The 15,978-nt window shown below is 48.6% G+C and overlaps 1 protein-coding gene across 1 annotated transcript in view; it reads right to left on the bottom strand.

Annotated features, from left to right (window-relative positions):
• Positions 1–11,105, bottom strand: part of LOC119390535 (filaggrin-like) — a 58,508-nt gene extending 47,403 nt beyond the window's left edge. Inside the window, exons 1-3 of the mRNA XM_037658144.2 lie at positions 10,877–11,105; positions 9,830–9,970; positions 5,535–5,687 (exon numbers count right to left, since the gene is read on the bottom strand). Coding sequence (XP_037514072.1) covers positions 5,535–5,687; positions 9,830–9,970; positions 10,877–10,951 — 369 coding nt within the window. The 5' untranslated portion in view covers positions 10,952–11,105. The remainder of the gene's footprint in view (positions 1–5,534; positions 5,688–9,829; positions 9,971–10,876) is intronic.
• Between the last annotated feature and the right edge of the window lie 4,873 nt (positions 11,106–15,978).

The raw sequence follows: 15,978 nt of genomic DNA, 5'->3' as shown, positions 1-15,978 counted from the left end.
TGTGCGCGTCGTTTCGCTTCGGTTCAAGCTTCTGAGAGAGAGAAAATAAAACATTAACAAGGTTCTGCGAATGCTCATTCAGCTAGCGCCATCAAGCGCAAGAATACTGAAGAAAATTTGCAAAGCTTTATATATTTTTCGCAGTGTGCCGCGGCGAGCGCGCCTGCGTAAACCCGCTAGCGTGGTTCCCGGGTTCGCGGACCCGTGCTTGTTTAAGTCGTCGACAGCTATGGCGCCAGTTGTGCTCCGCTATGGTTTTAGTAAAATAACATGGCCTGAGGACCACTTCCGCAGAAAGGCACTTGAAAACGGGGCGAAGCTGTGCAAGGTGAAATACGTGTACGATGTGGAAGAGACGGTGTCGTGCCGTGACAGCGATTCTCAAGTTGCAGCGAAGTGCCACTCGCAAGTACACCAAGCCAGCTACGATGTCACACTTCAGGTAAGCGAGCATTTGATGCTAGATCGGTTATTACCGCGTGTTCCTGTCCTGTTTCTTTACGGCGCGTGTAGTTGTGTAAAATAAGCGCGAAGCTGTACGCAGTAAATCGCACAGTTGGTTTAATCGTACAGCGAGTTGACTTCCGTGCGTGATCGCAACGCTGGCGCTACATGTTTTCATTTCGAACGAAAACTTGTGCACGTTTACTTAATGCAGTTTTTATGTGTTCGCCTCTCGTCTCAGCGCCTGATAAGTGGGGCCACCTGTTCCTGCAAGGCCGGCAGCGACGGCGCCTGCAAGCACGTCGCAGCGGTAGCACTCGAGCTCAATAACTTAGCCGATGCAACGTCGTCAACTGACGTGCCTCAAGTGCTCCCATAGCTGGCCGTCTTCACTTTTGTATAGAGCAATGAAACACGCGAAATTCGCTTTAGATCCCAGCTCGACGCGGCCAGAGAGGACCGAACTTACCCCGCTCGCCTGACAGCTTGTATCCAACGTTGCCTCCGTTCTTGCTCGTATGGTTTCGCAGGAAAGACGTAGAAAGATATATCACCTCTCATTCCTACGTAGTTATGACACTTATATACGCTGCAGTAACCGTCGGCCTCCTTTTTTTTTTTGTTCGGCGTTCAGTGCCCGCACCGCCTTCGCTAGTAGCCATCCTTGTGCGTGTCGTCCGCGGGAGCGGCTGAGAAGTGCGCGCTTTGACCGCCAGGGCGGCACGGAAACTCCAGCGCTGGTTCCCTATCGCCATGGAGGAAGGAATATACTGAGGAGAGGCCCTGACGTCACTCGTTGTGAAGCCGTGGTGAAGCCGGAAGTCGGCCATATTGACTGGGCAAATTCTCCTCTCTTGTTTACATCCGAATGTGAAGCGAAAGGCGCGACTCTCTCTCCGGCTCGAAAAGCACGTGGGCTGCGCGGCGCGCGCGCCGGTGCTATCCGAAACCAACTGAACGGATTTTAACGCGCTGTTCTGCCGCGATACGGCTGACGAAATCTCTCCGTCTGGGTATTGTACTCTTGCACTGCCGCCGTTTACAATAAACTCCGCTAGTTGCACGTTAAGTTTTTTTTTTTATTTGAACAGTTTCTTGTGAAAATAAAGATGTTATGTCGGACCAGCCAATTCATTGCCGCGCAACGAACCAGGCGCCGAAATTTGTACGGCTTCTTTCAGATCGCTTTTCTTTTACGCTTCTCTTTGGGCTTTATGGAACTTTCGGCCAGGCTGTGAGCTAGGCACGGCGATACAAAAACATGTCTTCTCTGCAATATACCCGGAGGCCCGTAGTTATGCCACTAAAATCGGCGTCGGTGGAGCATGTATACGTGACAGCCCGTTGAGGTTGCGGCGGCCTCCTTGTTTTCGCTTCCCTTATGTCCGAAGCGTACTGTTTTCAACGGATATCCCAAAGGCCAGGATTTCATTAGGACGAAGCAGCGAACACCAACTGAAGGTGCGTGAGAAGATGTCTCTGGTGTGGATCACGCGCACTGGTACCTACGGAGAACTTAAAGGCGAGGATCGCGTTAGGACGAAAGCTGGGAAAGCCAGCCGAAGGAATGCGTGGGAAAAGGTCTCCCGGATGGATCACGCGCGGACACAGCCGCCAAGGACGGCGGGGAAAGCCAGCCGAATGCGAGGGAAGATGTCTCCGGGATAAGTGGCTAGTTATTTGAGAACAGGAGAGAGAAGGCGCTTGTTTCTGTCTCCCTTATCGGGAACATAGCTAAGCGCCTTGCTTGGTGGTGAAGTGGTGGTTCACGCGCGGACACAGCCGCCAAGGATGGCAGAGAAAGCCAGCCGACGGAAGGCGAGGGAAAAAGGTCTCCGGGATAATTGCCTGTTTATTAGAGAAAAGAGAAGGCGCTTGTTTCTGTTTCCCTTATCGGGGACCCGGCTAAGCGCCTTGCGTGGTGGGGAAGGGGTGGTTCACGCGCGGACACAGCCTTCAAGGATGCCCGCCCGGTTCAAACAGCGCCCGTAAACAAACGCAGCATTCCTCCTTTCTTAACGAAAGCAGGATATGATTGTGTACACCTGAGGATTTCGAATAGTACGAGCGGCACGTCTTACTGCGTTGGCACTATCCCTCGAAGCTCCACTGCGAGCACGTCGCTGTGTGCGCGGTCACAGCCGCAATGCCCAGCTGTTGTGTGCCAGGATGCAAGTCGCGCGGCTCACAAGGAGTACCAGCCACCTCCTACCATTTGTAAGTAAATTTACTTATTCGGTGGACGCGTTAGAGTAGAGGCCAAGCGAATTCGCATAGTGGCAATCGTTCTGTAGATTATAATATAACATGTTATGCTGCGTGTATACATTACTGTGCAATACATATGTTGTGTAACCATCCTTTATCAGGTTTCCCAAAGATGCCGTTCGTCGGACAAAGTGGATAGAAGACTAACAACGTTTTTAAAGACTAACAACGTGACAGATTTTTCGTATTGCTATAGTCACAAATATTTGTGGTGAAATATTTTTGCACGTCACTGAATTGTAGATGTACTGCTCGATGTGTACTTCACAATTTTCCTCCGTACTTGTACTTGTCATAAGTGTCATTAAAATGTGTTTTGCTCCTTCTGTCTTGAGTTCTAAAATAATTTGGTCACCATCGTTCGAACGGCTTTGTCCGACGCGCATTCAACGAGGTGCACCTGGTGACCTTGTGCAGGTGTGAGTAGACATTTTAACGAGTTTTGCTCTAATATAGACAATACTGCGAAAAGCGAGCATCTTAAGCGAAGCAGAACAGGTAATTTAATACGCACAAGCATGCTGTAACTGTAAAGGAACATGAAAAACAAGATTCAATTACAGTCTTGAATAAGGACCTGCGGGCCGCAAATGCATCGCCCGCTGTCATAATTACCAACACCGCATAACTGTCACTGACCTGCAAGGCATTCATTGAACAGATTCTGGAGCACAGTTGCTATCTTCTATGATGGCTCTTCAGCATGATTTTGCTGGACACTGCAAATCCAAAGTAAGTACGTATACGCGCGCTCGTTCCACGCTTTCTAGTTCAGAATTCTGGTTACAGCCACCACCGGGAGAACACCGCGTAGCTAACAATGCGGCACAAAGAATGGATGCTGCCGTACAACTGCAGCACGCCACGGTTAGGTGCGAGGCCCACGAAAACGCGCACACCGCCGCTGAACCGCCGGACCGATGCCGCACCGCACCACATCAATAACAAAACGCCGCCATTGTGCCCAGTGAATATGGCCGCCATGACGTCATTTCCTCCACACTTTTCCCGCAGCGCGCCGGCTGGGCATGCCCTCTCCTCTCTTTCCTTCCTCCGTGCCTATCGCAATAACTAACATGCATCCATTCAAAAGACACTCGTTCGAAGGGAGCGCTCGCTACGTTTCTCATCAATCAGACGCACGAAACCAGAAAGCTGGGAAAATTAGTAGTTACTAAAATATACGTGCTCTTGATGAAGCATGTTTTTGCCTGCGGATATATTAAATTACCGTTGCTATTACTGCGTAGTTCTCAGTTGGAGAATCAATAACAAACTCAAATGGTGACGTAGATTTTTGTGGTGCGAACCAATGCGTTTCTTGCTGTGAAAAATCGCCGAAGAGGTTTATGTGGCTGTAGTCGTAATGCATCTATTGCATTAATATGCATTAAGCTGCATCTGAGTCCGAATTCACCAAACCACTCTTTCGTAAGTGCGTTATCCAATTTGTCAGCCAGATTAACTAATGATATGTACCGCATCATGATTGGCTGAAATATTCTCACGTAAAATTTTAGCGTATGGCGTTTTTGTGTGTTTTTGCCTTGTAGTTTTTTTTAGTCTTCATGCACAGGAAAGTTGGTATTGTGAATTCCTGTGGAGGCGAAACAGCGGCCACAAAGTGCGTTATGTGTGTTTTTGTGTGCGATATCTTGCGTCTGTGTGAGAGGTTCCCACCACGTAGTTTTCAAAGTGTCGGCACAGGGACCCTTCCTTGTAATACGGCGCAGTTGCTACCAAAGCCATAGCGAAATCGAGCACCGACGGTAACGCGGCGAGTGCCACGTGTGCGCGAAAGACAGAGAAAAAATTGGCCGCGTATCTGCGTGCTTCGCTGCAAATGTCGTGTAAAGACGATAGAAGAGGCGCTGTGTGAGATATGGACGCCATCTGGCAATACGTCGGGAAACATGAGTGCTGTGTTGCGTGCTGGTAGTCCCGGCGCAGCAGCAGGCGAAGACCGGCGGTGACCAACGCGACCGGCGGGGACGCCAGCCAGCCCGAAAACGCGGTTTGGCGCGAAGCGCTGAAGCAGAGAAACGTCCGCACTCAACGAGTACTCTCCACACACTCTTTTATTTACACGTCGCCTGGGTAAAACAGGAACGCCAGAGCGGCGCCCACAACCGGCAGACTGAAGGCCGCCCGCAACGCTGCTTTTTCATTTTTTAAATATTTTTTTTCACCTTCTTGGCCTTCTCAAAACTAAAGTTTTTCAACACCAACCCACGGCATTCGTACAGTGCAATACAGAACCGAAACCGAAACACAACCATGAGCTCGTGCGAAGGGCACGGAGGAAGGCAAATTTCAGCGCAGTCGCATTTTCAGCTTTGTTGAAACAGCGCTCACTAGACGACGACGAAGTAAAAGAAGGCACAGGACAGGCAGCGCCTGTCCTGTGCCTTCTTTTACTTCGTCGTCGTCTAGTGAGCGCTGTTTCAACAAAGATGAACGCATACCAACTCGCTCAAGCTTCCATTCTTATGCATTTTCAGCGCAGCTTAAGAAACTAGGGTCCTTAAAATTACGTATGTATGCATTTTCTATTAAAGGAACACGCCACCTAATATTTACCTAGTGATGTTGCACCTCAGATGTGCATGATATTTACTTTTTGATCGACAACGTTCACAAGTGTGAACAGCCGTACCAGTTCAAGACGGCTGGCCCTTGGGCAAGTGGTTCAACTTTGGCCGAGTGGCTGAATCGAGGGACGTGCCGACAAACAGAAAGACAGACAGACAGAAAGACAGACCAAAATTTCTGCGTTTAAGTTCCCCAAGAAAGACTATCGTCTTTAAAAAAAGCGCTCTCACGTTCCAGCAGATTGTCTCGAGAGCTGCCATCTGCAGGCTGTTGGCGGCGTGGTAGACGTCGATGACGTTCTGCACGTTGACGTCGGCGTGACCGGTGCGCATGTATTCCATGAGCACTTGGAAGGTCTTGTCATCGATGCCCTTGATGTAGACCTGCGGACAATGTTTAAACTTGGTTCTCACGGTACCGTAAATCCGCGGTATCGGCGATGTACTGTGCGCCCAGTGACGCTCAAGGATTTTTGGCAACGTGCGACGTGCACCACACGAGAGGGCCTTCAGTACGGTGTAGTGGCGCCTGCTCACGAACAGCACATGAAGTCATAACATTGACTGAAGACTGTACACAATGTTTCAAGCAACGGTTTACGAGATAGAAGTGTGGTTTCTTTCAGTGTCCTGAACTCTTAGAAAAAAGGTTGTTGCAATTAATGTCCGTTGCTTACTGGTTCTCGCCCATATTACAGACGTGTTATCAATTGAAGTTAGCCATGATAGCCTTAGCGACAGGCATGGAAGAAGGAAGGCATGTAGGCGGAAGGAAACGACAGGCATGGAGGAAGGAAACAGGAGAGAGCCTTGCGCTAAGCGATAGAAAGAAAGAAATAAAAAGAAAGAAAGAAAGAAAGAAAGAAAGAAAGAAAGAAAGAAAGAAAGAAAGAAAGAAAGAAAGAAAGAAAGAAAGAAAGAAAGAAAGAAAGAAAGAAAGAAAGAAAGAAAGAAAGAAAGAGAAATAGCAGGTCAGGCACACACGCCATGCTTCTCTTGGCCCCATTTTGCCGATAGGGCAAGGCCTCCTCAATATTTGCCTATCGCGCAATGACAACTAAAGCATTTGCCATGCAATCTGTCGACACGCTATTTCAGTTGACTGCGCCCTTGCTACGCGTTCAGCTGTTCAACAACGGAAAGTACTGCATTTCCCATTTTCTAGGTTGACAAGGAGGACACAGCTAATACGGCGCATGGATTGAAGTGAAGAGGGAGCCACTCCTGCTATTCATCCCTATTCTGAATAAAGATCTCTCTTTTTCTCTCTCCCCCATTCTCTGACTCGAGTATTGGAGTTCTGTGTCACAAAGCTGAGCGTGGAGAAAACACGCGAGAGCGCTGCGGATACCCTCGCTTCGGGACCATCAAGATGCATTTTAATTTTTTCTTTTGTCGAATTCAAAAACAGAGCAACAGCGGCTACATCTTAATTATATCATACGTTCAACCCGCAGCGCCACTATCAGCCCTGCTTTTGCTGAGCGAGCGAATCGACAACTCATTTTGCTTGCAAGTGTAGCTTGCCAATGGCAAGTTACCTTCGCAAGTGTTTCCGAAATCTGCATGAATCGCCTGGCGTTTGGTTTTGCCAAAGCGTTGTCAACAGTCGCCGATTTGAGTCCGATTTCTTTTGATACATTTCCTTGGGCCGTAGTTTATACGGCTCAGATATTTCACACAAACACACACACCCACCCATATACATATATATATATATATATATATATATATATATATATATATATATATATATATATATATATATATATATATATATATATACAATATTCCGCCTGATAACAACCATGTATAAATGAACCGGTGCTGCCATTTACCTAAATCATGCAAGAAACGTCGGCGCGGAATACTTTGCATAGATGAAGGCCGTGCTTTGGAAGACGTCATCGTGGCTTACAAGTTTAAGCACTATAGTAATGCCAGCAGCTGCCTCGATGACGTCACGTGCGACCTATCTGTTGGCAATAGTTCTAGGCTGCGTTGCTCAGCAGAAATTCGTACTGATGTGTGCTAAGTTGCTAACATATTAGAACGCGTTGTTCCCCATTCTCCGCTAAATTTTCCCAGAGTTAATATAGCAACAAAGAGACGATATTTTATTGCTTCATTCTACAGATTTTAGATTCATGTCACATACATTTCGCCACCTTCATGATTTTACTAATCTATGTGTACTTTACGCACTTGAGTGCGCAATATTTTAGGCTTCTGTACAGCCATGTTGCATTTGCGCTTAGTCATTGAGAACACCCTTGCTCACACAATACATCATGTATTGGCGCTCTTTCGCCATAACTGGCCCGTGCGCCACTTAACACAACGTATCATCATCCCCATCATCATGATCAACAACAAAGAGACAAGCACAAATCTTTCTCTGCTGTTGTAAGTTTCAACGCAGTTGCACGGAACAGTGCAGCATGGGGTGCTATGCAGGATGGCCCGAGTTTGACGAAACTCGGGATCTATCCGAGCTCTGGCGACACCCCCTTTTGAACGATCTAACGGTACGAGAAGGTGAAATCTATCCCTCAGCGCGCGCTCCGTTCCATTGGTTACGATGGAACGCTGCGTCACGTCAAGGGCAGTCGAGAAGGTTGGGTGGTGTCTTCAAACTAGAGGCACCTTCTTTCATTTGTTTGTCGTTCCACTGAGTGCAGAAGTGCACCTATGCAAGAAAAGTGGCAGAAAGTTCTACTAACCATATTTTTTTATGTGTGCGCGGGCCGTTTGAATTCATTTCCAAGCGTTTAAAGTCTGCACTAAGTATCCTTTAGATAATCAGCACCGTGGCCTCTGACAGTTCCGACCGAGCGCCTTACAACAACGTGGCTCGAGCTAATCGCCAAGGCCACGTGTATAATCACCATGGTCGGCCTGTACATTCTAGCGCGTTGCTCGGCCGGCGCGCGCCCTCTTCGTCCTCTTGTTCATCGCCTGTTCGCTCCCCAAGCCCGTGCGCCCGGCTGGTTAGCTACCTGGCTGGGCGGTATGCTATGCTGACGACGCCGATTAAGCCACATCATGCTAAGGTCGAGCTGATTAAGCCACGTCTTACTAAGACCATGCTAATGAAGCTGTGTAAAACTATGAACAAGCTAATTAACATCATACTAATTAGCACGGCACTGATTAGGAGCGTGTAATTAAAACCAAGATAATCAAGACTTTACTCACCGATATGGTAATTAGATTGTGCTAATTAGGATTACGCTAATTACATCCGTAATATTCAGGACCTTGTTAATTAAATCTGAGTAATTAATGCCGTGGTAATTAAATCATTAACAATTAAGACAGGACTATATTCAATATCATGTTAGTTAAGACCTACCTTATCAATAGCACCAATATTGAGACCGAACTGACGCGGTCATTACTCCGAAGCAGACCAAGCATACCGAGTAGACGAGCCACGTAAAAAGCTGGAAGAAGTTTGGTGATCACAAGCTCCTCCGATGGCCCCAGCCTTGCACAAGTAGTGCAAGCTGACCAAATTAGTTTATATGCAAAGAAGCTGCTGAGTAGCGTCCACCGCAAGAAACACTTGACAGGCATACCGACACTATGACAGTCACGAGTTGAACTGGGGCCTTTTCAGAATCGACGAGTTTGTGCCCGAGTTCGCGCGTCAATTTGATTGACAGACGCCCGCGGCGAAGATCAGGTCTGCCCACCACGTTTGCTCTTGCCGAGGAGCAGTGCTCACGCCGCAACGCCAGCTAGCGGCGCGATTTATCAATGAGCTTAATCGCACAGACTATGCACACACGCACGAAGAACTAAAGGTTATATCATCACGTGGCTACGATGTCTCGCATTCAGTTTCAGCACTCACAGCTATGAAGCAAGCGCCCCTGGTGGGATCTGCGGCGAGAAACGTTATTATTTACTTGTTTGTGGAGAAATTGTTTTTACCGATTCGTTACTACAGAAAATCTTCAGACGTGTAATGTAAGTATAGCAGTAACCTGTCTATTTATTTATCTGTAATATTCCAGGGAAGCGAAACGAGCTCCACCAGAGCGCTGCGTATGCGCCCTTGTTGCCTTCGAGAGCGGAAATTTCCATGCTGCAGGTGGAACGAAAGAACTTTCCGAAAGAGCACAAACGCCCACAAACACGCCCGTGGGAGGCGCGATGATCAGTTGGCAAAAAGATAGCGGGACAATTACGCTGACGTCGCTGCACTGTCAAAATGTTGGCTGAGTGGCGGCGCTCGCGCGTTCGCACGCGGTGTTTCTTTAAAAACCGCCTCAAATGCCGCGCATGCGTTTGTGACGCCATGCTCGTTCTTGTAGCCGTTTTTACCAACGCTGCTATAGAGTGCTCCGCACTGTCTTCCTGTCATGACCGCCGTAGTGCAAGCTCGGAGCAAACTCGTGTGCCCGAGAAGCTCGGGCCATTCTGCATAGCACCCATGCTATGCGCTTTTAATGGTAATAAGCACACCGTATTTCATCAAGCCATAACATTTCGCGAAACGCTCCGCGTCGGTTGCTCACCCTGGGAATGGTGTCCCCCCTCGTGACGCACATGGTGTCTCTGATAAGAGGACTGTAATCGCACAGCACTGCTGTCGGCAGCAGGTAGTCGTTCTCCTTCAGCTGGACCACGCACACAGAGTTCAGCAAGCCGTCGGCTGCCTGCATGAGACCATGAAAAAATGGAGCTCGCCAGTTCAGGTGAGATGCCAAAAGGACCCAGTTACACATTGTGGTCGCGCTTTCACTCAGCGTTTCTCCCTGAGTGACAGTGCGCCTGCACAGCTTGTGGATTTTTAAACCTGTGGATATGTCTTCTATAAACAGTTTGCACGTGTGTTCGTCTTCCGTTCTCTTGTGCGGTTTCGCTGCGCTACTTACGATTACATTGATACCAACTCGCCCGACATTTAACTCTTTTACGGCGCTGAACAGAAGTCGCTCAATGGCGTTGTCAGTCATGTGATCAAGTGTGCCCACGCCCACGGGTACGGTATAGCAAAAGGTCTATGCTAACGCGGCGTGAAAGTCATCGTAGTCGCAATGTTAATATATATCACTGTTACGTTAAAGACCCACACCTCATTCCGGTATATTTTCTGTGTGCATTAATGGTACGTCAGGACTTCGGCAGCTTCTAGGGCTAGTCTTGCAACCCCTGGTTAGGATGCATTACTTTCTGTAACGGGTACATATGAAAATTACATGTCGCAAGTGCGACGAGATTGCAGAGTCTATGGCACCGGTGGTCGTTGAAGTCTGGGAAACTACCACAGGGACACTTACACTGCATGGAAGAGCTCAAGTCAACATTGCTCATCTCCTGGGGTTTTAATTGCGGTACTCGTAAACATTTCACGCCAGCTTATTACTGGGGCTTGTATGGCATTGTCGCGTGGCTTGCTAGCATGGAGCTTGCAGACACAAACGCAACGTTGGATTGATTGGAAGACAACCAACGACCACGTTTTCCAGAGGACTGCTGCGGCATGTACCGCTGGCGAACTCGCGCGCACGGTGCTTGAATTGATAGGTATTCAAGATTAGAGGTTTGGTCGAGAGACTCACGAGGTTGCTGATCTCCTTGGCGAATCCTCCGCTGCCGTTTTGTGCCATGCTGTTGCCGTTCTCGGCCTCCGCCATGGCGGCGACGGGGACTTGAAGCGGCCGACGGGCCCGCCGACCGCGCTGCCGCTACTCAGAGCCCGGGTACACCCGACCGCCGCCGGCCCATCGGTGGTGAGGCCCCGCCAACCGATCCCTTTTGCATTCCTCTTCTTCTTCTCCCGCGCAAGAAGTAGACAATTGTTAAGTGCTCTTGATGGCGATAGCTCCTCCGGGAAGTGATACATGCGTGGATGTGGAGCCCACTTGTGCGCAGGGACGGCAGAAAGCAAATATCCTGTAGATTGCGTGTGTGCCACTGCATCGAACTACGAGCATGCACTTTTACAGAGTGGACGCAGCTCAACGCGACATGATGAAGAAGGAGAGCAAGCACAATACAAGGAAGGAAAGCAGGAGAGAAGAAAGGCAGGGATGTTAACCAGTTCAGCGTAAGCGCTTGTGGTGTTCACTTTCTTGTCTTCGTCTTTTTTTGCGCTACTATTACACCATTATGAATCAGCGTAAGCGGTATGCTATCCTGCACGTGGGAGAGGGAGGGATAGGGGAGATTGAACAAAGAGCAAAGAGAAAGGGAGCGATAAAAAGAGGACGGAGCGAGCACAAGACAACAACTAAAGGATATGTGGTATGAAGGAGGGGAAGTCGACATCGTGTGCTGTAGGTAAATATTGCTGCGGACAGCCATCAAAAGACGATTAGGCTGAAGACGACGACGACGATTTGGAGGCTGTTGTGTGCCGCTGCCTTGCCCGAGCACTCTCCTGTAAATACATTTGTTTGCAGCCTCTAGTCTACGTCTCTTCACGTAACATTTTGGTGGAGGTGCGGGGTACCTCCCTTCGTCACGAAGCTTCGCAGTGGACGCCACCTTGAGCCTTCGAACATGGCTCTGGAAAATGCGCCGACCACTCCGGCTCCAACACCTGCCACCAACGCGACGTACATCAACGTCACCGCTCCTCGTGACCCTGGTGTTTTCTCTGGCGCTAGTGGGCAAGACGTCGACAAGTGGCTCAGCCTTTACGAACGCGTCAGCACAGGTAACCGGTGGGACCCTACTCTCATGCTTGCCAATGTGCTATTCTACCTCGACGGCACCCCGCGAGTGTGGTATGAGACGCATGATACGGAGCTGACAAGTTGGGATCTATTCAAGGAGAAGATACGAGAGTTGTTCGGCAACCCTGACGGTCACCAGCTCGCTGCGAAGAAGGCGTTGTCGACACGCGCGCAGACGTCAACAGAGCCGTACGTTATGTACATCCAAGACGTCTTGGCTCTCTGCCGTGCAGTTGACTCGCACATGACGAAACAGGACAAGGTTGCTCACATTCTCAAGGGTATCGCTGATGATGCGTTCAACCTGCTCGTCTTCAATAACGTGTGCACTGTTGATGCGGTCATCAAAGAATGCCGGCGCCTGGAACTTGCTAAAAGCAAGCGCATTCTTCCGCAGTTTGCTCGCTTGCCTAACACCGCGCCGACGTCGTCCTGTGCCGATGTTCCCCGTTCTACAAGCAACGAGGCCAACGTTACCCGAATTGTGCGACGAGAAATTGAAGCTGCTTATCCGGCTACCTGCGAGCCCAGCACCTGCTCTCCCCCTGCAGTTCCGGTTTCGATGATCCAGGCAGTTGTCCGTCAGGAGATTGCAAGCATGGGACTCCACTCTGTCTGCTCGGTAAATCACGTGGACTCTCGGCCGTATCCTCCGACTGCACCCCCTTCACCGACCCAGTTCCAACCACGTTTCCGCAACGCTGAATGGCGCACTGCTGACGACAGGCCCATCTGTTTCATCTGCCACCGGATTGGACACATCTCTCGGCATTGTCGCAATCGCTGGAACTCTCCTGCACAACACACGTACACTGGCTACAACCGCGCCTATGGCTCTTACCGTCCCTCTACAGCACGTACAGATCACGCTGCCACTGAATCTATTGCTCCTAGCCGCCCGTACTCACGCTCACCTTCGCCCCTACGCCGGCAGTCTCGCTCACCCCAGCCCCGTCGCTCCAATTCGCCAAGCTTCAACGCACGCTCCCAACCGGAAAACTAGATAATGCAGCGCCCGGAGGTGCCGCTGCATTGCTCCCTACGCTGCCAAATCCTCTACTGACCCTTTCGACCAATATGAACCTCATTGAAGTACACATCGACGGTGTTGCTGTTCGTGCTCTAATCGACACGGGAGCCTCTAGTCTACGTCTCTTCACGTAACAATATTTCTATAAAATATTAGATTCTTCAAGAAACTTCTTGAAAGCGACAAGCGCTCTTTTCTGAAGACTTGCCGTTGGCCAAGGACCTAGTATTTTCTTTACTGTGAAAGGCCTTCTATCTAAAAGTAGTAGACTTGCTCTTAATACTTTTCGTTGTGATTCATATTTTTTTCACTCGATAAGTAGATGATGTACATCTTCTTCAGGGTGGCCGCAGGAACATTCTAAAGGAAATGTGTAATGTTTGTGATAGTGCGTTTGATTTTATGTGTAATCATTTCTGTCAGTATGTTTTCCTGAATATGTCAAGCAATACAGAATATTTGAGCTTGAACGTCTACATGTGAACTGACTTTTCCCATTTGAACTTGTGATACAACACTTGTGTACATATGAACCTATTAGACGTATATGAACTGCCATGTGATGTTTGGCTGTGCGTATTTTCATATCATGTGTTCTACTGTATTGCATTTTGTGCCCTTGTTATTTTTCTTACTACATATTTTGTCTTCTAAGCGAGAAGGAGTAGCCGGTGCCACTATAATGGCACCAACCTCTCCTATTTCATCATTTCAATAAAAAAAAAGATATGTGGTGGAGCGCTGATTCATGTCTACGTTAGATGTTGCACCGTGTGCACAGTTTTGTTTATTGTAATGCACGCACTACATTTGCCGCAATCTCGGCACAGTAAGGAAAAAGCATTTTCGCCTTCCATATAAACAAAGAATAGCGCTACAGCCAGCGTCACCTCTCGGCTGAGACCATTTATTCAGCACAGGCTATGTTATAAGTTTTTTTTTAACGAACGTCAAACACTACATGTTATTGTCCAAATTGAACCGTAGAACAGCCTCTCGGGAGAGGCTGCTGCTGCGGCAGCTTTATGAGGCACATGTCTCCACGCCCTTGCGCTCAAGGGCTCTGTTGAGACATTAGTGCCGTGTTCACGAAACGCCATTGTAACTTTACTTACCTGTGATATACTTTTAATCTCTGATCTCTACCAAATGTAGCTCATAGCTCATAAACACCTCGTCACTCATTGTTCATCGCCATTGCAGCATAAATTGACACTGACCTCTTTTACCATACTTGGCCCTTGCGCCACAAAACACCAATAGATTACCATCATCAGCATTGTTATTTTGTTTCATTTCTTACTTGGGTGTGATAGACGTTAGGAAAATGCGCTATTTCTGCCTATGTGGGAAGGAGAATGGTGGAGGAAGTCATTAAAGAAAGCAGAGAAGAGGAAAGAGGGGAGAGCAGTGCCCCTATCCCAGGTCACAGAGTAGGGGCACTGCTCCTACTTCAGGTTAGGTGGGCCCTACAGCCGGCTATTTACCCGATGCCCTCAAAACAGTGCATGACTGACTTGAAGACTACACTGTGTTGGCGGGCAGAAAAACCACACAATTTCTTAGTCGAATTCGCTATTTTAACACTAAATTTGCGTTTTGGTTATACTTAAAACACCTATTTATTTTCCATTAGCCTTACTCCCGTTATTTCTTAAAATACGAGCGGGCTTGCCTCCAAATTCTTTCCATTTTTTACGTCTTAAGGAAGGAAAGAGTTCGAAGTGGGACAGAAAACCGTAGCTGCTAGATTGCCGATGGTTGGCCCATGTGACAATCTGTGGCAACCATGGTTGTTCGTTGTCGGTTTAGTGTGAAACTGCGACACACCAGAAACTGTCAAGTGTTTCTTATGCCTTATCGCTGTGTGCGAGCTGGGTAAGGGCTCCTACAATGTCGGTAGCTCAGGGGTGGCTGTGCACATGCAGCCGATCGATAGATGCGAAGGCGGGGTTGCAGAGTCACGGAAATTTCACTGCCCGACAGTTGCTTTGGGGGTTCCCTACTGGACACACGAAGGTCAGGGCACATCATTACCAGCACTCACAACAGAGTGCGCCTCGGGCGCTTTGAAGCGACGATTGCATGAATGAGCACTGTCCCAGTGTTGTCATTTTTCTCTACATTCGTGCTCCTTCTAATACCGAGCACATATACAATCGCAGGGTTCTGTCGGGACGACTACGGCAGCTACAATGGCCCGTTCCGCCTCATCGGTGGCATGATGGCTGTATCCTTCTTGTGCACATTGGGCCATTTGATCACCGGCCGCTCCAAGCAGCGAGAAGTTGCCGACGTCAACTCACCCGTAATCAGCGCCGATCCGATTACAAAGAGGAGAGCACTTATATGTGAGCAGTAACGAAGAGAGTAGTGGTAATAGCGAGAGTGGCTAATGAGGCAGCAAGATGCGAGGGTGGGGCGACTGATTGTTCGGTCCTGTGCCTACTCAACAGTTAATGTCGCTTTACTATACATCCAAAGTAACCTTTAAGGCTGAAACATGCATACATGAGTTTATCCAAGAGCGATTCATTCTAACTGCATGCGTATGTATATCATATTTCGAGAAATAACTTTCGTTTTGGTGGTTATTTGGGTACACAAAAAAGCACAGTGACACAGAGGAAATAGGGAGGGAACAGGTTGACAACTGCCACCTAAAGGGGCGCGACCAGTCTTGTGTATTTAACGCAGCACCATGTCCACGCCACTGCTCGGCAGTAAGCAAGCCCAATTAGCTAACGCGCATGCGCGTTTTGTTATATACGCCTCTGAGTAGAGCGCCTTTACGCGCCAATGTAAAGTTAGAACAGCTGTGCTATTGCGCCATGAAGGCACGATGATTGCGCTCTTACGCCCGCTAAAGGCGAACCATAGCATGGAATTAAGCAAATAAAGTAAATAAGTAATAAAGCGCATCTGTCTCTGTATGTCCTTCACGCTACAACCG

This window comes from Rhipicephalus sanguineus, chromosome 4 (assembly GCF_013339695.2).
Source record: "Rhipicephalus sanguineus isolate Rsan-2018 chromosome 4, BIME_Rsan_1.4, whole genome shotgun sequence".
NCBI lineage: Eukaryota > Metazoa > Arthropoda > Arachnida > Ixodida > Ixodidae > Rhipicephalus > Rhipicephalus sanguineus.
The sequence above is the reverse complement of the archived record's forward strand: the minus strand, read 5'-3'. Positions and strand labels throughout refer to the sequence as shown.